The sequence below is a fragment of the Piliocolobus tephrosceles genome, chromosome 1 (genome assembly GCF_002776525.5).
Source record: "Piliocolobus tephrosceles isolate RC106 chromosome 1, ASM277652v3, whole genome shotgun sequence".
Lineage (NCBI taxonomy): Eukaryota > Metazoa > Chordata > Mammalia > Primates > Cercopithecidae > Piliocolobus > Piliocolobus tephrosceles.
Window position 1 is genome coordinate 211,792,564 of NC_045434.1, and position 27,713 is coordinate 211,820,276.

The window sequence follows — 27,713 nt, forward strand, 5'->3', positions numbered from 1 at the left end:
ACCCCGTCTCTACTAAAAAAATACAAAAAACTAGCCGGGCGAGGTGGCGGGCGCCTGTAGTCCCAGCTACTCGGGAGGCTGAGGTGGGAGAATGGCATAAACCCTGGAGGCAGAGCTTGCAGTGAGCTGAGATCCGGCCACTGCACTCCAGCCTGGGCGACAGAGCGAGACTCCGTCTCAAAAATAAATAAATAAATAAAATACAAAACTTAGCCACGTGTGGTGGCACACGCCTGTAACCCCAGCTACTCAGAGGCTGAGGTGGGAGAATCCTTGAGCCCAGGTGATGGAGGTTGCAGTAAGCCAAGATCATGCCACTGCATTCCAGCCTGGGTGACAGAGAGAGACTCTGTCTCCAAAAAAAAAAAAAAGGTAGCATAATCAGTGTTAAATATAAAAAAGTGGCATTCATCTGTAGGAAAAGCATCACCCACGTATATAAAGTTCTGAGAGAGGCAAGAGCAGTGCCACATAACAATGCAGTAAAACATGAAGAAATGTCTGGAATGGCAAGTCTGGAACAGCAGTGACCTGTGGACTTGGTTCTACAGGCACGAGTTATGTTATCATGTACATTTGAAATATTTTATATAATAACTTTTTTCTAATTTTAGAAGAAAATGAATAGACTGAGGATTTTTAAAATTCTGCTCAGCGCTCAGCACACCAGGAAAAACAGAGACAATCCAGCTGGTTGTGGTGAGAGGAACAATGTCAGCCAGCTGTTTTTCAGAAGAACTCATATCTTGCTTTGCTTCTAACATTTCCAACAAGAAATATTTCTTTCATTCATTTAGCCACAGAATGCCTGGCATTTCCAGGGTGCTTGCCATGTGCTAAGCATGATGCTGGGGGTAAGGGGATGAGCAACACTGGCAAGGCTCCTGCCTAACCTTACATTCAAATGGAAGAGGAGACACAGATCAAAAATGAAGAAATAATATTCCTATTTGTAAGGAGGGTCTTAGCAGATGTAAGCAAGTTAAAATAAGCTCATACTCAATTAGGGTGGTCCCTAATCCAGTAGCTGTCGTAAGAGGAAAATTTGGACACAGACACACACAGAACAAAGATGGCCATATGAAGACGGAGGTGAAGACTGGAGTTATGTTCACAAGCCAAGAAATGCCAAGGACCGCCAGCAACCATCAGAAGACAGAAGAAAGGATTCTCCCCTTGAGCGGGGGGCATGGCCCTGCCAACACCTCGGATTTGGACTTCTAGCCTCTAGAACTGTGAGAAAATAACACTACTGCTGTAAGCCTTTAAAAGTTTGTGACAGGTTGCTACAGCAGCCCTGGGAAACTACAGAAGCAGATGGCACTGTAAGGAGCTGGGACTAGGCCGGGCACGGTGGTTCACGCCTGTAATCCCAGCACTTTGGGAGGCTGAGGAGGTGGATCATTTGAGGTCAGGAGTTTGAGACCAGACTGGCCAACATGGTAAAACCCAGTCTATACTAAAAATACAAAAATTAGCGAGGCATGGCGGCAGGCGCCTGTAATCCGGGAGGCTGAGGCAGGAGAATAGCTTAAAACCGCAAGGCGGAGGTTGCAGAGAGCTGAGATCGTGCTCACTCCAGCCTGGGTGACAAGAGCGAAACTCCATCTCCAAAAAAAAAAAAAAAGGCTGGGACAACAGATGGGAGAAGCAACTGAAGGACCCCCTATAGCTTCTCAATCCTTGCTCTAGTTACTTGCAACTGAAAACAGCCCAACTAAGAGGGCCACCAAACAACTGCTGCCAAGCACTCCTGGATGAAGGACTTCTTACCACGGGTGGCACCCCACGCAGTTTTTGTCTCTGTTAGCACTTCTGGGCCAGGCGTGGTGGCTCACGTGTGTAATCTCAGCACTATGGGAGGCCAAGGCAGGCAGAGCACCTGAGGTCAGGAGTTCGAGACCAGTCTGGCCAACATGGCGAAAACCCATCTCTACTAAAAATACAAAAATTAGCTAGGCATGGTGGTGGGCACCTGTAATCCAGCTACTTAGGAGGCTGAGGCAGGAGAGTTGCTTGAACCCAGGAGGCAAACGTTGCAGTGAGCTAAGATCGTGTCACTGCACTCCAGCTTAGGCAACAGAGCGAGACTGTATCTCAAAAAAAAAAGAAGAAAAGAAGAAAAACAGAGAGCACTTTTTGAGTCTGGAACAAAAATCTCTCAACCACATTCAGTGGATAATAAATCTGCCCAGTAGCCCTAAGTCTAACTTCCAGGACCATAGAAAACAAATACAAGCCATCACCTTCCTCATGCCAACTTTTCACACTCTCTAATGGACAACTATCGTATTTTCTTGAAATTTCTTTTTCTCTTTTTTGAGACAGGGTCTTGCTCTGTTGCCCAGGCTGGAACGCAGTGGTGTGATCACAGCTCAAGGCAACCTCCACCTCCTGGGCTCAAGCGATCATCACACCTCAGCCTCCCGAGTAACTGGGACTACTACATATGTGCACCATCACGCCCGGCTAATTTTTTGAATTTTTTATAGAGACGGGGTTTTACTATGTTGACCAGGCTGGTCTCGAACTCCTGGGCTCAAGGGATCCTCCCACCTTGGCTTCCCAAAGTGTTATGATTACAGGCGTGAGCCACTGCACCTGGCCTGAACAGAGAGTAGATGTAACCTGTCTTAAGAGAGATTTTCTGTTTGTTTTTTCACTTGTTTATTTCAGAAATCATGAAAATCTGTTTAACCCATCAAAGCATGGCTAATAATATCCAATTGTTTGTGACTATGAATAATGATGACTATGTGAGAAACATAATCAGGACTACTTAGCATAGAGGTGCACGGGCAAGAATTAACCGTTTAGGGAATGCCCAAGCCTTGCTGTTAGTTTGTGTAACAGCATACGGGCTGTTACACAATGTTGCACTTACGCTTTAGTTGCACTTACCCTCTGGCTCTACACTGAGAACAGACTCAAGTAAAGCAAGGGTAGGCATGAGAAGACCAGTTAGGAGACTGTTCCAGAAATCTAGGCAAGAGATGCTGGTGCCTTGGAACTGGGTAACAGAGGCGGAGGTGATGAGAAGAAACGAGGTGGTGAGACTCTGGTCTGCTTCTAGTTTTCTGACACCTCTAGAGCAGGGCCAAGCAAGCTCTAGTCCACAGGCCAAATCTGGGCTACTGCCTGTTTCTGTAAGTGAAGTTTTACTGGAACACAGTTACGCTTGTTCATTTACATATGTTCTATGGCTGCTTTTGTGCTACAGAAGCAGAGATAAACAGTTCTAACCTCACAGCCTCCAAAGCCAAAAATATTTACTATCTGGCTCTTAACAGAAAGAGTTTGCCAATCCAGGTCTAGAAAACATCAATTGTCATTTATTGAGATGGAAACCTGGGAGAAGATAAAATGTGAGGAAACAGCAAAGCTTGATTTGGGGCATGCTAGCTGTGACATGCCTGTTAGACATCCAAGCAGAGATGTCAGGTAAAGCGCTGGATGTATCAGCCTGAGGTTCAAGGAGCAGGTCCAAGTTGGAGATAAAAGCTTAGGAATCATCAAATGAGGGTAATTAAAGCCAGGACACTGGATGATATCAGTAAGAGAATAAACCTGGATAGAAAGGACAAGAGGTTAAATATTGAGCCCTTGAATCCTAACATGTAGAAGTCAGGGAAATGAAAAGGAACCAGGCAAAGAGTGGAGAAGGAACAGATAGAGAGACTGCGGGAAAACCAGGAGAATGTACTGTTCTGGAAGCCACAAGAAAAACGTGTTTCCAGGAGAAGAGGGTGAAAGCCATAGCTAATGAGGCTGACGGGTCAGACCAGACAGTGACTCAGAGCAACCACAGAGCAACCACGGGAGGCCTCGCCTGACCGGAGTTGATTCAGCAGAGAGTGCAAGGGCAGAGGGGACGGAGAGGACAGGCAATTCATTCCAGAAGTTCTGCTGCAAAGGTTTTGGTGCAGAGATGTGGGGGAGACGCTGGCAGGGGGAATTAGATCAAGAGAGTTCCTTTTGTTCATTCCCATGATAGGAAAAGCAATAGCATTATATAGGCTGTTTAAAAAAAAAAAAAAAGGTTATATGAGATGGAAAATCTGATGAAGGAAGAGAAAGCAACTGCTGGAGTGAAGGCTGAGTACCTGAGGGGAGATGGGTTGTAGGGTCCAGGCTTCAATAGGAGATAAGAACTGGGCACACATACAGGTAGGCAGATGGATGTGGTGACTGGGGCTGAAAGAGGTTCCCTGCCTAGGCTCTGCCTCTATCTGTTTTCTCAATGAAATATGAACCCAGGGTTATGACCCCTGTGGTGGCCCATGCCTATAGTCCCAGCTACATGGGAGACTGAGGCAGATGGATCATTTGACCCTAGGAGTTTTAAGCTGTAGTGCACTATGATTATGCCTATAAACAGTCACCACACTCCAGCCTGGGCAACACAGCAAGACCTCATAGCCCAAAAAAAAAAAAGAAAGAAAGAAAGGACAGGAAAGGAAAGGAAGAAAGGAAGGAAGGAAAGGAAAGGAAAGGAAAGGGAAGGAAAGGGAAGGAAAGGGAAGAAAGAAAAGAAAGAAAAGAAAAGAAAGAAAGAAAGAAAAGAAAAGAAAAGAAGAAAGAAAGAAAGATGGGAAGCCAGGCCATCAGCTGAGAGAGTGAGCATGGAGAATGAGGTTCTGCACACTGGGGAAGGTATGAAACAGATCAGCAAAGTGAGTGAACTGGGAAGCATGGTGTAACGGCCTGCCAGTATCAAGGGTCTACTTGAGTTTGTGATCATGAATTTCATTTTTTTTGTTGTTGTTGTTTTTGAGACAGAGTCTCACTCCATCAGCAGGCTGGAGTGCAGTGACGTGATCTTGGCTCACTGCAACCTCCACGTTCTGGGTTTAAGCAATTCTCATGCCTCAGCCTCCCTTGTATTGGAATTACAGGCAGGCAGCACCATACCTGGCTTTTTGTATTTTTTTGTGTGAGACGGGTTTCACCATGTTGGCTAGGCTGGTCTCGAACTCCTGACCTCAAGCGATCTACCCACCTTGGCTTCCCAAAGTGCTGGGATTACAGGCATGAGCCACCACGCCCAGCCATGTAATCATGAATTTGAAATGAGACAGACATTTCAAAAGTTTTCAATTAGTTCAAACGGTTTCAAACAGTTCTGAGTTTTTCTATAGCCTTATTCCAGTGCATGAGAGAGATTAGGTGGGGAATGGGATTTAACCAAGATCCTGGTTTAAATAAGTAAATAAGACAAAGTGACAGGTTCTCTCCAGGACAGATTCCAGCATTCCAAGTATGGCCTGACCACGGTGAGGCAAAGAGCACTGTGGTCAGTACTGTGTCCAAGGAAAATCACATTTGGAATCCTGAACCCATCAATCCTACCAGAAGACCGTCAGAGCTTCTCAGAGACATACAAAGGAAACATTACAGGCAAGGGCATTCTTTATTACTAATAGGTGTTTTGGCTGAACCACATCAGGTCTAAACATTTATATATATATATCTATAGTCTACACTGATACCTATCAAGAAGTACAGGAACAAAACCTCTGCAAATACTTTTAATTGACACATGATTCTAGATCAAGAAGACAGATGATGTAGGTTGACTATCAAATTATTAGATAATATTATGATCAATGCAGGCCTCTTAGCACCCCCTTTACCCAACTAGAATCCTAATTATAAAATAATTATTATATGACAATAATACTATGCTTGATAGGAAAGTTCACAGAGAGATCTGCAAATACACAGTATGAAGAAATACCATCATTTCCCAACAAAGACAGTCCTGGATATCAAGCATCAGCTCATTTATTATAAAGAAATAAACTTTTGCTTTTTAATGAGATAGTTCTAAAACATCCTATCAGGTAGTTTTATCCTCTGAAAAGTTAGAGAAAAAAGTTATGTGTCAATGTAGAATGAAGACAAGGAAATCTGCAATTAGAGGTGTTCATTTTGACCAATATTTTAGTCTTGCATTTTCAGATTATTTTATCTTAAAACCATCAACCAAATTCATAAAATCAGCAGAACCAAATTCAGTCTTAATCATCTTGTCATCAGAGATAATACCTAAACCTGTTTGGAAAAAAAAAAAAAAAGGATGCAAGTTATGGAAAGAAAAGCAATTGGTTTAACAGATTACAATAAAAAAAAAAAAGGTGACAACACAACACATTGCAATGATATTTAAATCACTGCTTGGAGGATTTTAAAGAGCTGATGTCCGCTTCATTTTAATCTGTTCTGGAAACATGGCAACCATCAGCTTAACAAAAAGCTAAGAAGAGTTACAAAAGAGTCCCAGGTATGAAGCTCGGGCTTACCTGATGCACCTATTGGGGAGGTAGCTGGGGTCATGTTGTGGACATTGAGACCAAGACTCTGAGAGGGTCCTGGGGCTGATGCCGCTATGGGAGGCCCCGGAGGGTTCTCCCTCTGGGGAGAGGTGAGTGGGGTGGTTGGCTGAGAGGTCTGTCCACCAGCAAGTCGTGCAAGGCGCCTCCGTCGAATCTACAACGTAAGGGGAAAAGAGCATTCTGTAACTAAACAGCAGAAACACAATTCTGCCAGAGAATAACATTATCCATAACCACACCAGAGCGTAACAACTAAATATGCCTTGAGCAAAAGTACTCTTCTGAGTGAATAACTCGCTCTACCACTATTCTTGCAAGTTCTACCACTTGAGTTTTTAACAACTGGATCTTGGCCAGGTGCAGTGGTGCCTGCCTATAGTCTCAGCTGCTTGGGAGGCTGAGGTGAGGGGAATCGCTTGAGCCTGGGAGTTCAAGACCAGCCTGAGCAAGGCAGCGACATCCCACCTCTTTTTTTTTTTTTTTTTTTTTTTTGAGATGGAGTCTAGCTCTGTCGCCCTGGCTGGAGTGCAGTGGCCGGATCTCAGCTCACTGCAAGCTCCGCCCCCGGGGTTTACGCCATTCTCCTGCCTCAGCCTCCCGAGTAGCTGGGACTACAGGCGCCTGCCACCTCACCTGGCTCGTTTTTCGTATTTTTTAGTAGAGACGGGGTTTCACCGTGTTAGCCAGGATGGTCTTGATCTCCTGACCTCGTGATCCGCCCGTCTCGGCCTCCCAAAGTGCTGGGATTACAGGCTTGAGCCACCGCGCCCGGCCTACCTCTAATTCATACACACATGAATACGTACATACATACAAACGTAAATACATATATACTGTATGTTAGTTCCCTTACCATCTCTGTTTATCACACCTCCTTGGCTAATATGATGAATTTACAGTAAGCATATTACACTTTATTTTAGAGAGAGTCTCTCTCTGTCAGCCAAGCTGGAGTGCAGTATTTCAATCATAGCTCACTGCAGCCTTGAACTCCTGGGCTCAAGTAATCTTCCCACCTCGGCCTCCTAAGTATCTAAGACTACAGGTGCACACTACCATGCCCAGCTAACTAATTTCTTTAATTTTTGGCAGAGATGAGGTCTCACTATGTTGCCCAGGCTGGTCTCAACCTCCTGGCCCCAAGTGATCCTCCCACCTTGGCCTCCCAGAGTACTAGGATTATGAGCGTGAAGCACCTTGTCCAGCCTATGCTTGTAACACACTAAAGCTTGGTGTTATTTTAATAAAATGACCTAACTTGGTCATTTCAAATAGGTAAGATTTCAAAATAAATAGCCAATTGGCTGGGTGTGGTGGCTCGCACCTGTAATCCCAGCACTGTGGGAGGCTGAGGCGGGAGGATCATGAGGTCAGGAGTTCAAGAACAGCCTGACCAACACGGTGAAATCCCATCTCTACTAAAAATACAAAAATTAGCCAGTTGTCGTGGTGCACGCCTGTATCCCAGCTACTCAGGAGGCTGAGGCAGGAGAATCGCTTGAACCCAGGAGGTGGAGCGCAGTTGCAGTGAGCTGAGATGGCATTACTGCACTCCAGCCTGGGCAACAGAGGGAGACTCCATCTATCTCCAAAATAAATAAATAAGTAAATAGCCAATTTAATTCACTAAAACAATGAGAAACAAAAGTTACAGTAGGAAACAAATTTAACCATTACTTGTAGGAGCAAATGATCAGGTTTTCTTTTTTTATTTGATTCAATAAAAATATAATCTGCCACTTCTTCCTTTTAACATATAATTAAAAAGTAACACCTTATTGAAGGAGAGAAATTAATCCATTCATTCAAAATGTATTTGTTGAACTCTTACTAACAGCAGGGCATCTCCAAAAGCTTCCCAACAGATTTACCCATGTCCCCTGAGCAAAAGCAGCCAGATGTAAAAAAAACATAGGCTGTATAATCTCATTTCTATAAAATTTGAAAATAAGAAAAACTAAACTATACCATTAGTTTGGATAATGGTTATCCTTGGTGGGAAAGGGGCAGGAAGAAGCTTGGGAGAGGTAGATTCTGGGGATCTGGTAATGGTGTTTTTTTGTTGTTGTTGTTTTTAACTAGTGTCACAGGTATCTTCACTTTATGAAAACTCACTGGGGTGTATACTTACAACTATGAGTAATCAGTTCATGGGTATTCATCTTATTCTTCTTCATAATATACATGTTAAATACAGTCTTCTGTATAGAATGTAAATTTTTTTTTTTTTTTTTTTTGAGACGGAGTTTCACTCTCGTTGCCCAGGCTGGAGTACAATGGCACCATCTCGGCTCACTGCAACCTCTCCCTCCCAGGTTCATGCGATTCTCCTGTCTCAGCCTCCCAAGTAGCTGGGACTACAGGCGTGCGCCACCACACCCACCTAATTTTTAATTTTTTTGTAGACGTGGCATCTCACCATGTTGCCCAGGCTGGTCTCAAATTCCTGGGCTCAAACAATCCTCCCACCTCAGCCCCCCAAAGCACTGTGATTACAAGTGTTAGCCATCATGCCAGGCCAAGTTTCATTATCTTACAGACAGTTAAATTTAGGAGTTCATGCTTGATTTCTAATTCAAATTCAACCTTTATTACTGACTACTTTACTTATCTGGAGCCTATCCGGATAAGTCACTTAATGGCTCTGTGCTTCAGTTTCTGCCCAATGGACGACTGTACACTGCACATGTGCACAACGGGGATGAAATCATTGGCTGAGGGGAGTCCAAGGCGGTGGATCATTTGAGGTCAGGAGTTCGAGACCAGACTGGCCAATACGGCAAAACCCTGTCTTTACTAAAAATACAAAGATCAGTCGGGCATGGTGGCATACGCCTATAATCCCAGTTACTTGGGAGGCTGAGGCAGGAGAATGGCTTGAACCTGGGAGGTGGTGGTTGCAGTGAGCCGATATCGCACCACTGCACTCCAGCCTGGGCGATGAAGTGAGACTCAGGCTTAAAAACATTAGAAAAAAAACAGGGTCTTCCTCATAGGGTTGTGAGAAAACCACCACCCTGTCCCTTTCCCTACTTATTTTTTCTCCGTGGCTCTGATCTGCCCTATGATATGTGTGATATATTTGTGTATTGTTTAGTTTCTATCCACCTACTTGAAGTTTCTTAAAGGCAAGGACTTCTGTTGCACCAGTGCCTAGAACAGTGGTAGGCACGTGACACATGGTAGATGCTCTCTAAATATTTGCTGAATAAATGAAAAATACTAGAAAAATGCACTGAACATAAAATTGACTAATTTATTAGTTGACATTATCATTATCATTGGAGAGCATACCTACTATTGTTGGAAAAAATATGAAGTCACCTTAAACCTCAGTGCCAAGTTCAGCCCGAGATGTTAAATTCGGATGTTCTACTCAGTGATATAAACAGAGAATAAATGTTCTAACTCACTGTAATACAGGGTTGAAGAAAGAAAGGATTCTAAGGTTTCAAAAAACGTTGAAGAATCAAGACTTTGTGAAGCACGTTGCAGACTATTAAGCAGGAAGAAAGAGTTAAGAGACAGAGGCAGGTCCATACATGACATAAGGGGTAGGAGAAGATTGGGAGAATACATCCTATCCCATCTTAAAGATCTGCTGGAAAATTTAGGAAGTGCCATACAGGGGGCAGCGTTCTGGGGCGCCCACAGCATAGCTCTCAGTAAAGGATGATGCCCTTCGGTGGTCTGACTGCCTTCTACACTGGTGGCAGCTTTGAACTGGGTTAGCAACCTGGGAATATCTGGATAGAGGACTCACAAGAGAATGGCTTTGTGCAATCACAGGTATAAAGGTTTACCTCCAGCCTGGGCAACATGGAGAAACACCGGCTCTACTAAAAATATAAAAACTGGCCAGGTGCAGTGGCTCATGCCTGTAATTCCAGCACTTTGGGAGGCCAAGGCAGGCAGATGGCCTGAGGTCAGGAATTCGAGACCAGCCTGACTAACAGGGTGAAACTCCATCTCTACTAAAAATACCAAAAATTGTGGTGGCATGTCCCTGTAATCCCAGCTACTCAGGAGGTTGAGGCAGGAGAAACACTTGAACCCAGGAGGCGGAGGTCACAGTGAGCCGAGATCGCACCACTGCACTCCAGCCTGGACAACAGAGCGAGACTCCCTCGCAAAAAAAGAAAAAAAAAAAAAAAAACTATGCCAGGTACAGTGGCTCATGCTTGTAATCCCAGCATTTTGGGAGGTCAAGGTAGGTGGGATCACTTCAGGTCAGGAGTTAGAGACTATCCCAGGAGGTGGAGGTTGCAGTGAGCCAAGATTGCACCATTGCACTCCAACCTGGACAACAGAGCAACACTCCGTCTTTAAAAAAAAAAAAAAAAACTGGCCAGACGCGGAGGCTCATGCCTGTAATCCCAGCACTTTGGGAGGCTGAGGCAGTCGGATCACGAGTTCAGGAGATCAAGACCATCCTGGCTAACACGGTGAAACCCTGTCTCTACTAAAAATACAAAAAAATTAGCCGGGTGTGGTGGCGGGCGCCTGTAGTCCAAGCTACTTGGAGGCTGAGGCAGGAGAATGGCATGAACCCAGGAGGCGGAGTTTGCAGTGAGCTGAGATCACGCCAAGCCTGGCCACAGAGCCAGACTCCGTCTCAACAACAACAAAAAAAACTGAGGTGGAGCCTGGGGAGGTCAAGGCTGCAGAGGGCCATAAACTCCAGTCTGTGCGACCTGGTGAGAGCTGGGTCTCAAAAAAAAAAAAAAAAAGTGTATCTAATTAATCTGACTACTAAGAGATGCAACCTCACTTTTTATCACAAACAGAACACATAAGATACACACCAAAAATAGTCACAACACACCAAAATATGATTAAACATTTTTCTCATTGTTTACTTGACTTTTTTAACATTCAGCCCAGAGGACTGGCATAATCTCCTTTAAGTTAAACAAAAGTCCTTTTTAAGAGAATTTTGTTCTCCCATTATCTCACAGAGAAAAAAACAAAAGTATAAAAAAAAAGAACTTCCAATTCCTCAATTTGTGTCCTAAACCACAACTCAAAAGCCACACATAATAATCATGAAATCTCATTCCTAGAGGTTTTCTTGTCTGTTTCAGTTCTTATTTCACAAATGACATGAAAATAGGGCTTTCTCCTAATCTGTTATATCATGATGCAGCACTTCCTACCCTCACGTTCCTGATGAACTAAAAATAGATTCAAAACAGTGAAGGCCATTGTGATTTCAGGCAGAAGCTAAGACAGGATGGGCCAACCTATTTCTCTTATTTTTAGCAGTTTGTGGGGAAACACACCCATAAAACACTATTATAAGTTTAACAAACATTCTACAAAAGCGTCTTACTTTTCTAAATTAAAAAAAAAGTGAATTCCAATATAAAGAAAAATAATTGCAAATACTTTCTCTTTGGGGTAGTCTCCTTGTAAAGATAAAGATAATTCCTAGTTCTGTTTTCGTTTTTTTTTTTTTTTTTTTTTTTGAGATGGAGTCTCGCTCTGTAGCCCAGGTTGGAGTGAGGTGACGCGATCTTGGCTCACTGCAACCTCCGCCTCCTGGGTTCATATCATTCTCCTGTCTCAGCCTCCCGAGTAGCTGGGATTACAGGCATGCACCACCACGCCTGGCTAATTTCTGTATTTTTAGTAGAGACGAGGTTTCACCTTGCTGGTTAGACTGGTCTCGAACTCCTGACCTCAAGTGATCTACCTGCCTTGGTCTCCCAAAGTGCTGGGATTACAGGCATGAGCCACTGTGCCTGGCCAATAACTCCTACTTTTATTACTGGTTTTATTTTCTTTTTTCACAGCTGGTCATGTTTAAAACTTATTAAACGCTATGAAAATTTCACAGTATGCCTAATCTAAGCCCAACAATATTTCTCCAAAAAATGCATTTACATCCGAACATCACAGCTCTGTGATCTAAAATGCTTCCGTTTCCTTTAAAAAAAAATTTCATGGTCAGATGCGGTAGTTCACACCTGTAATCTCAGCACTCTGGGAGGCCAAGGCAGGAGGATCACTTGAGCCTACGAGCTCAAAATCAGCCTGGGGAACATGGCAAGACCCTCCCAACCCCACAAAAAATAAAAAATTAGCTGGGCATGGTGGCACACATGATGTGTAGTGTCAGCTACTAGGGGGACTGAAGCAGGAGGTCAAGGCTGAAGTGAGCTATGATTGTACCACTGCACTCCAGCCTGGGTGTCAGAGTGAGACCCTGCCTCTAAATAGAGAGGGAAGGAGGGAAGGAGGGAAGGAGGGAAGGAGGGAAGGAGGGAGGGAGGGAGGGGGACAATGATATATGTTATATTCACTTTGATGTCTACCACTTTTAAAATGAGGTATACTTTTATGTTATGTGTATTTTACATTCTTTTAAAAAATTGAATTGAAAAAGTCAGTTGTAAAAGAGTACACGTAGTGATTCCATTTATTTTTTAAAAGGATGTAGATTTACATTATAATGGACATTATTATTAGTGCAAATTATACATAAATGCAAATGGCAATGACGCAATAAATTTCCATTTTTCCTCATCTTTCTTCTTTCACAGAATTTCTGATGAAAAGAATGAAAACCATTATTATTTCCCACCGCATCCACCGTGGGAAAACCTTCAGATGAAAGTGCAGCCCTGCTCCATAACGTCTTCACTCCAAGACCCAGGGTGAAAGAGCAGCCTCTAATGGGAACACTAGCAATCGCCCAGGCAAAGGGCAAGAGGCAGGGCAAACTCCACACTGGCGCAGCGGTAACACATTCAATTCTGTTCACATTTAATTGGCCAAAACAGTCACAGGGCTAAAACTACCCCAGCAGGGTGGGGAAACAGAACCTTCCCCAGACAGGGGTGGTGAATCTGTGGACAATAATACAGTGAAGTCTCCTCTTCCTTCAACACACAGCTGGTCGCTGGTGGTTGCTTACTGTGCACCTGCCCCTTCCTCCCCTGCACGCTCCTCCCCTCCCCTTGCCCCGTAACTGCCCCATATCCTACTCCCTGACATGGATCTGTGCTCAAATGTTACCTTCTCAGTGAAGCCTTCCCTTCCTTCCTCCTAGTTCCCATCTGCTTTAGTGGTTCTCCATATTTTCAAACAGTTCAGCCCAAACCAACAAGTATGTGTGGGTGTATAGATGTATACACACACATTTATATACAGACAGAGAAAGCGAATGTGACAAAAAATAAACTGATGAATCTAGGTGAGTCATTCAAATTTTCTGCAATTTAAAAATTTTCAGGGCCAGGCGCGGTGGCTCATACCTTTAATCCCAGCACTTTGGGAGGCCGGGCGGGTGGATCACTTGAGGTGAGGAGTTCAAGACCAGCCTGGTCAACATGGTGAAACCCCACCTCTATTAAAAATACAAAAATTAGCTGGGCATGGTAGCGGGCACCTGTAATCCCAGCTACTTAGGAGGCTGAGGCAGGAGAATCACTTGAACTTGGGAGGCGGAGGTTGCAGTGAGCAGAGATCACACCACTGCACTCCAACCTGGGCAACATAGTGAGACTCTATCAAAAAAAAAAAAAAAATCCAGAATAGAAAGTTGAGGGAAAAGTTAGACCCACCAGGATGACTTGTGTTTTTTTCTTTAGCCATGTAAGGCGGCATAGAGTAGGCACAGAGATGCACTAGCCAGGATTGTAGAGAGGGGAAAAGGAAGTGAGAAAGAGACAAGGTGATAGAGAGTGGAATGGAAGGGTGATGATCATGAGGCAGACACGGGAAACCCTGGCAACATCTGGATTCTTGATTCCAGTCCCTTCCTGTGACCCAGCTATCTTTCTATCCCTAGGTTCAGAAAGAAGACTCCTGTATCCTTACAATAAATCCCATTTTTGGCTTAAGCTCAATAAGATGTTCTATTATTTACTGCACGTATGCATAGAAATACTGCAATTCCCCAGAGATGTGATCAGCAGTTTGCTTGTGCATAGAGCATCGCCTTACTTTTTTTCACTACTTTGTGTTAGGTTTTCAGGAATCAAATTCATTTATGCTAACTGTATATTCATGTAATAACTGAATCATCCCAGAGAGCAATTTTGAAAATCGAGCAACATACACATGCTATGTGCTTATTACGTGACTTGAGTTTCTTTTTCAGGACAGGTAGGGGTTAGGCAGACGAGGAACAAAGGAGCGCCGGCAGAGGTCGGGAGGCTTTGTGAACACACACACTGTTTAAGGAACGCTGAGCAGTTGGTAAGAGTGAGTGTGTATGGACATGGGGAGGCACAGACAAGAAAGACAAGCCGCAACAAGCTCGTGACGAGCTGTGAATACCATCCTAATACACTGAACTTGTTCATGAAGGCAAGAAGAAATCCTTTGAAGGATTTAAATAGGGGAATAACCAGGTCAGATGTACTTCTCTTTTCTTTTATTTATTTATTTATTTTATTGAGATAGAGTTTCATTTTTGTTGCCCAGGCTGAAGTGCAATGGTGTGGTCTTGGCTCATTACAACCTCTGCCTCCCTGGTTCAAGCGATTCTCCTGCTTCAGCCTCCCAAATAGCTGGGATTACAGGTACCCGCCACCACATCCAGCTAATTTTTGTATTTTTAGTACAGACGGGGTTTCACCATGTTGGTCAGGCTGGTCAAGTGATCCGCTTGACTTGGCCTCCCAAAGTGCTGGGATTACAGGTGTGAGCCACCTCGCCCAGCCCAGATACACCTTTTAAAAGAAATCACTCTAGCTACTGTGTGGAGAATGAATGGAGGCAGGGCATAAGCAAGCCTGGGCAATGGGCATGGGAAGGGACAGTTCCAGAGATACTTTATGTGTGTCCCCAACAGAACTTCGCTGTTATTTGGAAGTGAAAAGTGAGTAAGATGAAGAATCCAGATAACAGGCACAGATACCTAAATGAATGGTAAAATACCCTAAAATTGAGAATACAGAAGGAGATTTTAAGAAGATGGGTTACGATTAGATTACTGAGTATGAGGTACCTGGAAGAACACCCAACCAAAAATGTCCTACAGGCTGCCAACATCTGTTTTTTTTTTTGTTTTGTTTTTGAGACAGTCTCACTCTCTGTCACCCAGGCTAGAGTGCAGAGGCGTGCTTTCAGCTCACTGCAACCTCTGCCTCCTAGGTTCAAGCGATTCTTCTGTCTCAGCCTCCCCAGTGGCTGGGACCACAGGCATGAGCCACCATACCTGGCTAATTTTTGTATTTGTATTAGAGACGGGGGTTGCGCCATGTTGGCCAGGCTGGTCTCGAACTCCTGACCTCAGGTGATCCCCCTGCCTTGGCCTCCCAAAGTATACCCAGCCCCAACATCCATTTTATTCGCCATCACTATTTTCTTTCTTTCTTGTGTGTTTTGTTTTTTTTTTTTTTTTTTTTTGAGACGGAGTTTCGCTCTTGTTGCCCAGGCTGGAATGCAATGGCGCAATCTCGGATCACTGCAACCTCCACCTCCCAGGTATAAGCCATTCTCCTGCCTCAGTCTCCCGAGTAGCTGGGATTACAGGCATGTGCCACTACACCCGGCTCATTTTGTATTTTTAGTAAAGATGGGGTTTCACCATGTTGGTCATGCTGGTCTTGAACTCCTGACCTCAGGTGATCCACTCGCCTCAGCCTTCCAAAATGCTGGGATTACAGGCGTGAGCCACTGCACCTGGCTTCACTATCATTATTTTCTTGTTCTAGGAAAGACTTAAAGTGATTAACAAAAAATACATTAGGAAGGCCGGGCGTTGTGGCTTATGCCTGCAGTCCCAACACTTTGGGAGCCCGAGGTGGGCAGATCACCTGAGGTCAGGAGTTCGAGACCAGCCTGGCCAAAATGGTGAAACCTCATCTCTACTAAAAATACAAAAATTAGCTGGGTATGGTGGCTCATGCCTATAATCCCAGCTACTTGGGAGGCTGAGGAAGGAAAATCACTTAAACCCAGGAGGTGGAGGTTGCAGTGAGCCGGGATCATGCCATATTACTCCAGCCTGGGTGACAGAGCAAGATTCCATTTCAAAAGAAACAAACAAAAAAACACACATCAAATGTATTTTCAATTTAACTTAATTAAATTAACAAGTTTAATTCAAAGACATAAGGAAATTAGTACAGAAGCAAAATCATGGTAGAAAAAATAGGGCCAGGCACGGTGGCTCAGGCCTATAATCCCAACACTTTGGGAGGCCAAGGTGGGCAGATCACAAGGTCAAGAGATCGAGAGCATCCTGGCCAACATGGTGAAACACCGTCTCTACTAAAAATACAAAAATTAGCTGGGTGTGGTGGTGGGCACCTGTAATCCCGGATACTCAGGAAGCTGAGGCAGAAGAATCACTTTAACCCAGGAGAAAAAGGTTGCAGTGAGCCGAGATTGCACCACTGCACTGCAGCCTGGCGACAGAGCGAGACTTCGTCTCAAAAAAAAGAAAAAGAAAAAAGAAGATAAAGCCAGGAGTGAGATCAGCACACACTACACACGTATAGCAACACAGTAAGCAACTGACAATGCTCCTCAACATCAGCAGATGCTTAATGGGAAAACAAGATTCAATGGAAAAAGTCTGAGAGTAGCCCAAAGGAAGAGATCCAAGCATCAGCTTTGCTGGTGTGGCTTGATTTCAGGGTAGAGTTGAGAGCACCTGGGGCAGGTGTCCAAATCCTGGGACCCATGAAGGCCAGGAGGACCTTCAATTCCCTCAAGATTTTCAAGGAGATCCCTTTCCCCAAAAAATCTTAAAAGATGACTCTCCCAGGGAATGCCCGTCACTCAGTTCTCCATAAAAACTTGCTCCGGGCCAAGCGCGGTGGCTTACGCCTGTAATCCCAGCACTTTGGGAAGCAGGCGGATTACCTGAGGCCAGGAGTTCCAGACTCGTCTGGCCAAGATGGTGAAAACCCGTCTCTAATAAAAATATAAAAGATTAGCTGGGCATGGTGGGGGACGCCTGTAATCCCAGCTAGTTGGGAGGCTGAGGCAGGAGAGTTGCTTAAACCCAGGAAGCGGAGGTTGTAGTGGGCGAAAATCGTGCCACTTGCACTCCAGCCTGGGTGACAGAGACTCTGTCTCACAAACAAACAAACAAACAAGTTTTGCACAATCACAGAAATGTGGCCAGTTGTCTGCTCCTCTCTTCTGGTACTTCCCTTTTACGCCTTGTTATTAAAGGGTGGATTCCAATACTGTAAATTCTACAAGTAAGTATACCGTAGGTTTGCAGTACGCTTCATTTATGCATCTCATTTATATCTTATTGTCTTTTGAGGTAAAAATAAAAACAGAAAACAGAAGATGGAAACAAACTCTTGTCCAGGGCCAGGTGCAGTGGCTTACACCTATAATCCTAGCATTTTGGGAAGCCTAGGTGGGAGGATCACTTGAGGCCAGGAGCTCAAGACCAGCCTGAGCAGCATAGTAAGATGCCATTTCTCCACATCCTCTCCAACACCTATTGTTTCCTGATTTTTTAATGATTGCCATTCTAACTGGTGTGAGATGGTATCTCATTGTGGTTTTGATTTGCATTTCTCTGATGGCCAGTGATGATGAGCATTTTTTCATGTGTCTGTTGGCTGTATGAATGTCTTCTTTTGAGAAATGTCTGTTCATATCCTTTCCCCACTTTTGGATGGGGTTGTTTGTTTTTTTCTTGTATATTTGTTTGAGTTCTTTGTAGATTCTGGAAATGAGCCCTTTGTCAGATGAGTAGATTGCAAAAATTTTCTCCCATTCTGTAGGTTGCCTGTTCACTCTGATGGTAGTTTCTTTTGCTGTGCAGAAGCTCTTTAGTTTAATGAGATCCCATTTGTCAATTTTGGCTTTTGCTGCCGTTGCTTTTGGTGTTTTAGACATGAAGTCCTTGCCCGTGCCTATGTCCTGAATGGTACTACCTAGTTGGTGGGATTGTAAACTAGTTCAACCATTATGGAAAACAGTATGGCGATTCCTCAAGGACCTAGAACTAGATGTACCATATGACCCAGCCATCCCACTACTGGGTATATACCCAAAGGATTATAAATTATGCTACTACAAAGACACATGCACACGTATGTTTATTGCGGCACTATTCACAATAGCAAAGACTTGGAATCAACCCAAATGTCCATCAGTGACAGACTGGATGAAGAAAATGTGGCACATATACATCATGGAATACTATGCAGCCATAAAAAAGGATGAGTTTGCGTCCTTTGTAGAGACATGGATGCAGCTGGAAACCATCATTCTTAGCAAATTATCACAAGAAGAGAAAACCAAACACCGCATGTTCTCACTCATAGGTGGGAACTGAACAATGAGCTCACTTGGACTCGGGAAGGGGAACATCACACACTGGGGCCTATCATGGGGAGGGGGGAGGGGGGAGGGATTGCATTGGGGAGTTATACCTGATATAAATGATGAATTGATGGGTGCTGACGAGTTGATGGGTGCAGCACACCAACATGGCACATGTATACATATGTAACCTGCACGTTATGCACATGTACCCTAGAACTTAAAGTATAATAAAAAAAAAAAAAAAAGATGCCATCTCCACAAAAAAAAAATGTTGCCGGGCGTGGTGGCTCACGCCTGTAATCCCAGCACTTTGGGAGGCCGAGGCGGGCGGATCACGAGGTCAGGAGATTGAGACCATTCTGGCTAACACGGTGAAACCCTGTCTCTACTAAAAATACAAAAAATTAGCCGGGCGTGGTGGTGCGCGCTTGTAGTCCCAGCTACTGGGAGGCTGAGGCAGGAGAATGGCGTGAACCCGGGAGACAGAGCTTGCAGTGAGTCAAGATGCACCACTGCACTCTAGCCTGGGCGACAAAGCAAGATTCCGTCTCAAAAAAAAAAAAAAAATGTTAAAACTTAGCTGGGCATGGTAGCATGTACCTGTAGTCGTAGCTACTCAGAAGGCTGAGGCAGAAGGATCACTTGAGCCTAGTGAGCTGCAATTGCACCACTGCACTCTAGCCTGGGCAACAGAGTGAGACTGGCTCCAAAAAGAAAAAAAAATTATCCAGAATCTCACTAGCTCACTAGGGATTCTAAAATACACAGTAAAATGAACCTCTATCCCTTAGAAGTCAAGGTGCTTGAGGAATGGCTTATTTTCTGATGGCCACATGCAGGAGTATTTCAATGGCTACTAAAACCCCAGAAATGTTTTTATTTTGTTTTATTCTGTTTTGGTAAAGGAAAATGCCATACATAAACATTCAGGACTCATCCAAAACTTCTGGAACCAGCTCCCCTGGGGAGGTCAGAGAAGAAATACAGTCACGGGCTACATAACATTTCAGTCAATGACAGACCACATATACCATGGTGGTCCAGTAAGATTATAATACCATATTTTTACTGTGCCTTTTCTACGTTTAGATACACAAAAACTCACTGTTATGGTACAACTGCCTACAGGATTCAGTATAGTCACATGCTGTACAGGTTTGTAGCCCAGGAGCAATACCCAGGCTACACCATAAGTATCCAAGGAGTTATACTATAGAGCCTACGTGTGGAACAGGCTATGCCATCTAAGTCTGTGTAATGACACCCTATGGTGTTCACATAATGATGCATTTCTCAGAATGTATCCCTGTCATTAAGTGACGCATGACTGTAGTTGCTTGTTTTAAATCACCATGCAGGTTACATTCATCTATCCCCAACCTTTTCCAACCCCCTCCACACACACACAGGGGCCTGACTACTGAATAGAACAGGACTGGCTCCCAGGAATACAAACAGGCTCTCTTGCTTCTCCTCATTGCTCATGCCTTATTAGCATGGTTCCTCCACATCCCCTACGCAAGCAGGTCCTTAGTAAACAAGTAAACAAAGCATAAGCAAAGACCCCAGAGTTGCCACTCCTCAGCTCTCTTGGGTAAAAGGAGCCTTCCTTTGGCTTGGGCTGAAGACCTATGCCCCAGAGGTGCCATTCTGATTGTGTGAAAGGAGTGGTGACAAAAATGCCTAAAATGAAAATGGGAGCCTCCAGATCTGCTCAACAACTTTGGATGCCCACAGCTGTGGTCACTGTGACACGTGGAGGTGAGAGGCATAGAGGAATGGGGCAGACCGGGAGGGTGTTCTCAGTATAGGGATCAGCTGCCGCCCTTCACGTCTCGGCCTTGCCCTCCGCTTCCATGGCTTTATGCGCAGCTTCTTCATCTCCCGGGAACTGCATGAGCTCAATGGGCTTCAAGCTCCTGTTCAACTCATAGACAACGGGAATACCAGTGGGCAGGCTCAGCTCCATCATGGCCCTTCCAGGAGAGCCTCCCAAGGCTGGACTGTGCCAGAAAAGCTGCTGCCAGGCGCCTCAACCAATACCTGTTTCCCCTCCTGGATCTGGGGAATTATTTCTTCATTCCAAAAGGGCAGAGCTCTGACAACAGTGTCCTTCAGACTCTTACAGAAGAGCAGGTGCCCTACAGTGAAGTCTGCGCACCAGCAACCTTTGCTGCTGCTGCTGCTGCTGTGTAACAGATGTTCAGCTCCATCAGAGGCATCCAGATCTTTTGTTTGTTTGTTTGTTTTGAGGCGGAGTCTCTCTTGCTCGGTCGCCCAGGCTGGAATACAGTGGCCCAATCTCAGCTCACTACAAGCTCCGCCTCCCCAGCTCATGCCATTCTCCTGCCTCAGCCTCCCAAGTAGCTGGGACTACAGGCACCCACCACCACGCCCAGCTAATTTTTTGCATTTTAGTAGAGAGGGGGTTTCACCATGTTGGCCAGGTGATCTGTGATCCGCCCGCCTCGACCTCCCAAAGTGCTGGGATTACAGGCGTGAGCCACCACACCCAGCCGGCATCCAGATCTTTATCTGGCCCTCATGGTTCTTGGCAACAGCTTCTGCTTTACTGAGGCCAGTCAGACCCTTACAGTGCCACTCCATGAGGTGCACCAAGTCATCACTACTGGGAGCCACATCTGGTCAGTGGCATCCAATACTGTCCAGGGGGTCGGCATTGCTGTCTTCTGCCCTGAGGTAACACAGATGTCAAAATCACAGCCAGCATTTCTCAGTGCCTCCCAGAAGGCTCAGGTCAGTGTCACACCAGCTGCTGAAGTGCTTCTCCAGGTGCCAGGCACCCTTGCACCTCCTGCAGGCGGCAGCTGGTGGGCTCAGGATGCAGCACTGACTGTGGTCACGGTGATTCCAGAGTCCCCCCACTGCCTGGCTCCCAGTGCACACCACTCCCCCAGCTCTGTAACCCATGCCCCCTACCCAGTTTCTAGTGACCCTGGTCCACCACCCAGCACCCCGTGCCCCACTGCCTGGCTCCTGTGCACTTTCTCCAGCACAAGTTTTAACACATATAAACCTAACAGCTCAATGAGCCCACCTTCCCGAAGTCCACACTAACAAGTAAAGTACCAAGGCTTCCAAGCAATTGAGAAATGTTACAGGATGAATATGACAGAGTGGAAAGAGACGGGGGTCGAACAGCACCGTCACCCTGCAATCTCATTTTTCCAATCATCTTCTGCTTCACTTTCCAGGATACTTACCCAGCTCAAAAATGTTTACTCAACAGTTACAAAAAGCTTGATTGATCAACCACATTTCTTCTACAAAGATTAACATGACTATGTCCAGGACTTACTCCCAAATCAAAACCCTAAAGCATCTAGCGCTTTTATCCAAGCACTCCGCTATAGCTCAAACATGTCACCTCTAGAAGGGGATCATCCATGTCGGCTCCTGGCCTCAGCCCAGGGTACTTCTGGCACTCCCACTTTAATTGTAACAGAGTCCCTTTCACTCTCATAAGAGGTGTTGTGTGGACATAACCTGAGAGGGTCACCCCACATCTGACAGTCCAGGTGCTCCTTCTCCTCTAACTTCTCTTCACCTACATACCCTCCACTGCCTCCCATGCTTGCTTCCCTGCCACCAGAATGCAGGCAAGGCAAGTTACCTTCCTCCTCCATGAGAACTTTCCCAGGTGAGTAAACATCTCAAAAATAAAGCACAAAATCCTTACAAATGCCAACTTCTAGCAATTACTAGCAAAATACACATTTTTCTTTCTTTTTTTTTTTTTTTTTTTTTCTGTGAGACAGGGTCTTGTTCTGTCGCCCAGGCTGGAGTGCAGTGGCACGATTTCAACTCACTGCAGCCTCAACCTCCCCGGGGAGGACTGCTTGAGCTCAGCAGTTAGAGAACCGCCTGGGGAACACAACAAGATTCCACCTCTATAAAAAATCAAAAAATTGGCCGGGCGCGGGGGCTCACATCTGTAATCCCAGCACTATGGGAGGCCGAGGTGGGCGGATCACAAGTCAGGAGATGGAGACCACAGTGAAACCCCGTCTCTACTAAAAATACAAAAAAAAAAAAATTTAGCCGGGCGCGGTGGCGGGCGCCTGTAGTCCCAGCTACTCAGGAGGCTGAGGCAGGAGAATGGCGTGAACCCGGGAGGCAGAGCTTGCAGTGAGCTAAGATCGCGCCACTGCACTCCAGCCTGGGGGACAGAGCGAGACTCCGCCTCAAAAAAAAAAAAAAATCAAAAAATTAGCCTGGCATGGTGGTGTGTGCCTACTCAGAAGGCTAAGGCAGGAGAACCGCTTGAGCGCAGTAGTTTGGGGCTACAGTGAGCCATGATCATGCCACTGCACTCCAGCCTAGGCAACAGAGACTCTGTCTCAGAACAAAAAAGAAAAGAAAAGACTGTAAATGGTATTTTTTCAGGGAGAAAAAAAAGGTTGCAACCCTGTAATTCTCCAAAGCCAGACAGTAATTATATCTTTTTTAAAAAACAAGGAATTTTATAAACTGTAACAAAAATTGTTAATTGTGTTTTTTGCATCTAATTGGTAACATGAAGAATGTTCAATATGCCTAACCCCATTCTGCTAGCTGGTGAGAACTAAGGACCAAAGGCATAAAACTGCCTATTTAAAGTGCTTTCTTGAGTCACCCATGACACTCAAAATATTAATATTATTACTTCAAGCTGGAATAATAAGGGGCCAGGCATGGCGGCTCAAACCTATAATCCCAGCATTTTGGAAGGCTGAGACAGGCCAATCACCTGAGCCCAGGAATTCAAGACCAGTGTGGCAAAACCCCATCTCTATTAAAAAAATACAAAAATGAGCCAGGTGTGGTGGCAAATGCCTGTAGTCCCAGCTACTCAGGAGGCTGAGGTGGGCTGGGGAGGCTGAGGCTACAGTGAGCCATGAATGTGCCACTGCACTCCAGCCTGGGTGGCAGAGTGAGGCCTTGTCTCATGAGTAAATGAATGAAGCAGTCCACCTGAAAGTGAAACAGAGACCAGACCATGTACAACGGGCGAGTGAAGCGCTACCCCAGGCCCCTTCTTCCCAAGCCCTCTACACAATGAGCAATCGCATAGTTAGCGCTGGCCAGGATCCCAGCTGTACCTGTTTCCAGCTGGGTTATCTCTCTCAGCCTTGATTTCCCCATTTATAAGAAGGTGACAAAACATTTCTTATCTTATAAAATCATCAGAAATAAAGGTGATAAAACAAACAACTTGAATTAGTATGTATTAATCAGCTTAGAGTCTATCCCTATCCAGTACAATACACGCTCCAAGAGAGCAGGGATTTGGTCTATTTTATTCACTGCTGTATTCCCAGCAACTGTAACAGTACCAAACTCCCAGAGAGCACTTGGTAAATATTTGCTGAACAAATGAAAAGTGTTTACTTGACACACAGTAAATAGTGTTTTTTAAAAAAGTAATTTCAGCCCACTAGTTTTCTCCATCCCTTTGCTCTTTTAATCTTCCCCTTAGGCTCGGACACTGTTTCACCTTTGTACAGGGTTCTGCTTTATCTAAATAATATGAACGTGTACAAAAGCACCAAAAAGCATCTCACGTGTCATCTAATTGTGAAATTAAGAGCAAAAGAAACCAAAAAGATCAAGAGCCTAAAACTGCCAAACATGACATGGCAGAGAAACATGCTGAGCATAGAATAATTTTAACTGCATTCTGTTATTTAAAAAAGGTTTCTTGCTGCAGAAACTTTTTGCCCTTTATAACCAAAAACATCCCAGGGGATAGAAGTGGATGGTATGGTCTCCATTCTCATCTTTGATCCTACTTGGTTCAACATACAAGATAAACTTAGATGACTAAGCATCCACTACTTCTACTTCTGGTTTTGTTTTGTTTTGTTGAGACAGAGTCTTACTGTGTCATCCAGGCTGAAGTGCAGTGGTGCAATCTCAGCTCACCGCAACCACCATCCCCAGCTTCAAGTGATTCTCCTGCCTCAGCCTCCCAAGTTGCTGGGACTACAGGCACATGCCACTGCCCAGCTAATTTTTGTATTTTTAGTAAAGACAGGGTTTCACCATGTTGGCCAGGCTGGTCTCAAACTCCTGACTTCAAGTGATCCGCCCACCTTGGCCTCCCAAATTGCTGGGATTACAGGCATGAGCCACTGCACCTGGCCCCCATCCACTACTTCTAACACTATTCCATAAAACTAATTCTGGTAACTCATGCCCCATGTTGGCTGAGTGTGGTGGAGGAAGGCTTGAGGCCAGGAGTTGGAGACCAGCTTGGGCAACAAAACGAGACCCCATCGCTACAAAATTTTTTTTTAAATTAGCTGGATGTGGTGGCACACACCTGTAGTCCTAGTTACTCAGGAGGCTAAGACAGAAGGATCACCTGAGCCCAGGAGTTCGAGGCTACAGTGAGCCATGATACTGCCAGTGCACTCCAGCCTGGGCAACAGAGTGAGATCCTGTCTCAGAATAAAGAAAGAAAACAGGGAGGCCAAGGCGGGCGGATCACAAGGTCAGGAGATCAAGACCACCCTGGCTAACATGGTGAAACCCCGTCTCTACTAAAAATACAAAAATTTAGCCGGGCCTGGTGGCAGGCGCCTGTAGTCCCAGCTACTCGGGAGGCTGGGAGAATGGTGTGAACTCAGGAGGCGGAGCTTGCAGTAAACCGATATTGCGCCACTGCACTCCAGCCTGGGAGACAAAGTCAGACTCCGTCTCAAAAAAAAAAAAAAAAAGAAAAAGAAGGAAAAAAGAGAAAAGAGAAGAAAAAATGATGAAAAGGTGGCCTACGAGACACTTTCACAGGCATTTTTTCCAATTGGCATTCATTAAAATTCTCCCACTCACAACCCATTCTAATAGTAACATTTCAAGCCAAAAGATGCTTTATTCATGTTTCCCTAAACTAGAAATTATCAAACTTTTTGGCACAAGGACATTTGTTCAAAGTGAAAACACACTGGATGTGGCTCACACCTGTAATCCCAACACTTTGGGAGGCCGAGGCAGGTGGATCACCTGAGGTTTGGAGTTCGAGACCAGCCTGACCAACATGGAGAAACCCCGTCTCTACTAAAAATACAAAAATTAGCTGGGCGTGGTGGCACATGCCTGTAATCCCAGCTACTAGGGAGGCCAAGGCAGGAGAATCGTTTGAACCCAGGAGGTGGAGGTTGCAGTGAGCCAAGATTACGCCACTGCACTCCAGCCTAGGCAACAAGAGCAAAACCCCATCTCGCAAAAAAAAAAAAAAGAGAACTTTGGGAGGCCGAGACAGGCAGATCACGAGGTCAGGAGATCGAAATCATCCTGGCTAACACGGTGAAACCCCGTCTCTACTAAAAAATACGAAAAACTAGCCGGGCGAGGTGGCGGGCGCCTGTAGTCCCAGCTACTCGGGAGGCTGAGGCAGGAGAATGGCGTAAACCTGGGAGGCGGAGCTTGCAGTGAGCCGAGATCGCACCACTGCACCCCAGGCTGGGTGACAGAGCAAGACTCCGTCTCAAAAAAAAAAAAAAAAAAAAAAAAAAAAGGAGAGAGAAAGGTGATATTATAGACACCAAGGGAATGGATATGCTCCAAAAGAAATACCCCACAAGTGTTACCATGGCTAGTGGAAGAGTCTACAATGTTACCCAGCATGCTGCCGGCATTGTAGTAAATGAACAAGGGCAACGGTCTTGCCAAAAGAATTAATATGCGTACTGAGCACATTAAAGCTCTAAGAGCCAGCATCACTTCCTAAAACTCATGAAGGAAAATGATCAGAAAAAGAAGAAAGCCAAAGAGAAAGGTACCAGAGAAGCACACTGTGTGAGAACCAATGGGAAGAAGCCTGAGCTGCTGGAACCTATTACCTATGAATTCATGGTGTAAGAGGTGTTAAAAAAAAAAAGACCTCTGAACTGTCAAAATGTTTCTCTTCATTGAGTAGAAGTGTCGTGTCCCCTCCTCCAAAGAACTATTTGAAGCAAATTTTAATTGTGTTCTAATTCATTACCCAACGTCTTTACTATTCAAATTTAATGTATTTCTTGCTGAAAGATGTAAGGTAGCTTACTGTGCAACAAATTACTCAACTGGTTAGAAAATGGCCAGATATTATAAAATATTTGCATTGGTTTGAATATTTGCAAAGATTTGATGAAAGAAAATTCGTTATCCAAAGATTCAATATCAGCCGGACATGGGTTCATGCCTGTAATACCAGAACTGTGGGAGGCCAAGGCAGGAGGATCACTTGAACCCAGGAATTCAAGACCAGCCTGGGCAACACAGTGAGACCTCGTCTACAAACAATAAAAGAATTAGCAAGGCATGGTGGCACCACCTGTGGTCACAGATACTTAGAAGGCTGAGGTGGGAGGATCGCTTGAGCCCGAAAGGTCGAGGCTGTAGTGAGCCGTGATCTCGCCACTGCACTCCTGCACTCTAGCCTGGGTGACACAGCAAGACCTTGTCTCAAAGAAAAAGTTTTCAAAATCCGCCATGAAGTGGGTGGGGAGAGCATTAAGAAAAATAGCTAATGCACACTGGACTCAGTTACTAAGTGATGGGTTGATAGGTGCAGCAAACCACCACGGCACACGCTTACCTATGTAACAAACCTACACATCCAGCACATGTACCCCAGAGCATGATCGTGCCATTGCACTCCAGTCTGGGTGACAAGAGCAAAACTCCACCTCAAAAAAATTAAATAAATAAATAAATAATAGTCATGCATAGTTGTAAACACCTGTGGTCCCAGTTACTCGGGAGGCTGAAGTGGGAGGGCCGCTGATAAAATTAGGAGATGGGGCCTTTGGGATGTGAGGAGGTCCTGAGGGCGGAACCCCTCATGACCTGCAGATTAATGCCCTTATAAAAGGCGGCCCAGGGGCTCCTTTGCTCCTTCCTCCAAGTGAGGACACAATGAGAAAACAGGTATCTATGAACCAAGAAGTTGGCTATCAAGAGACACTGAATCTCTTAGCACCTTGATCTTGGGACTTCTCAGCCTCCAGAATGGTGAATAATAAATTGCTGCTGTGCACAAGCCACCCACTTTATGGCATTTTGTTATAAAACAGTCCAAACGAACTATGACATCTACCCAGGCAGATATCCACCTACACAGAAAAAGTCCATGACAAC

The 27,713-nt window shown here is 45.0% G+C and overlaps 1 protein-coding gene across 2 annotated transcripts in view; it reads right to left on the reverse strand.

Moving 5' to 3' along the window:
• Window positions 1-27,713, reverse strand: part of UBE4B (ubiquitination factor E4B) — a 152,192-nt gene that overhangs the window by 103,905 nt on the left and 20,574 nt on the right. For both annotated transcript variants that reach the window (XM_023215306.2, XM_023215307.3), the window contains exon 2: window positions 6,303-6,489. In XM_023215306.2, coding sequence (XP_023071074.1) covers window positions 6,303-6,489 — 187 coding nt within the window. The remainder of the gene's footprint in view (window positions 1-6,302; window positions 6,490-27,713) is intronic.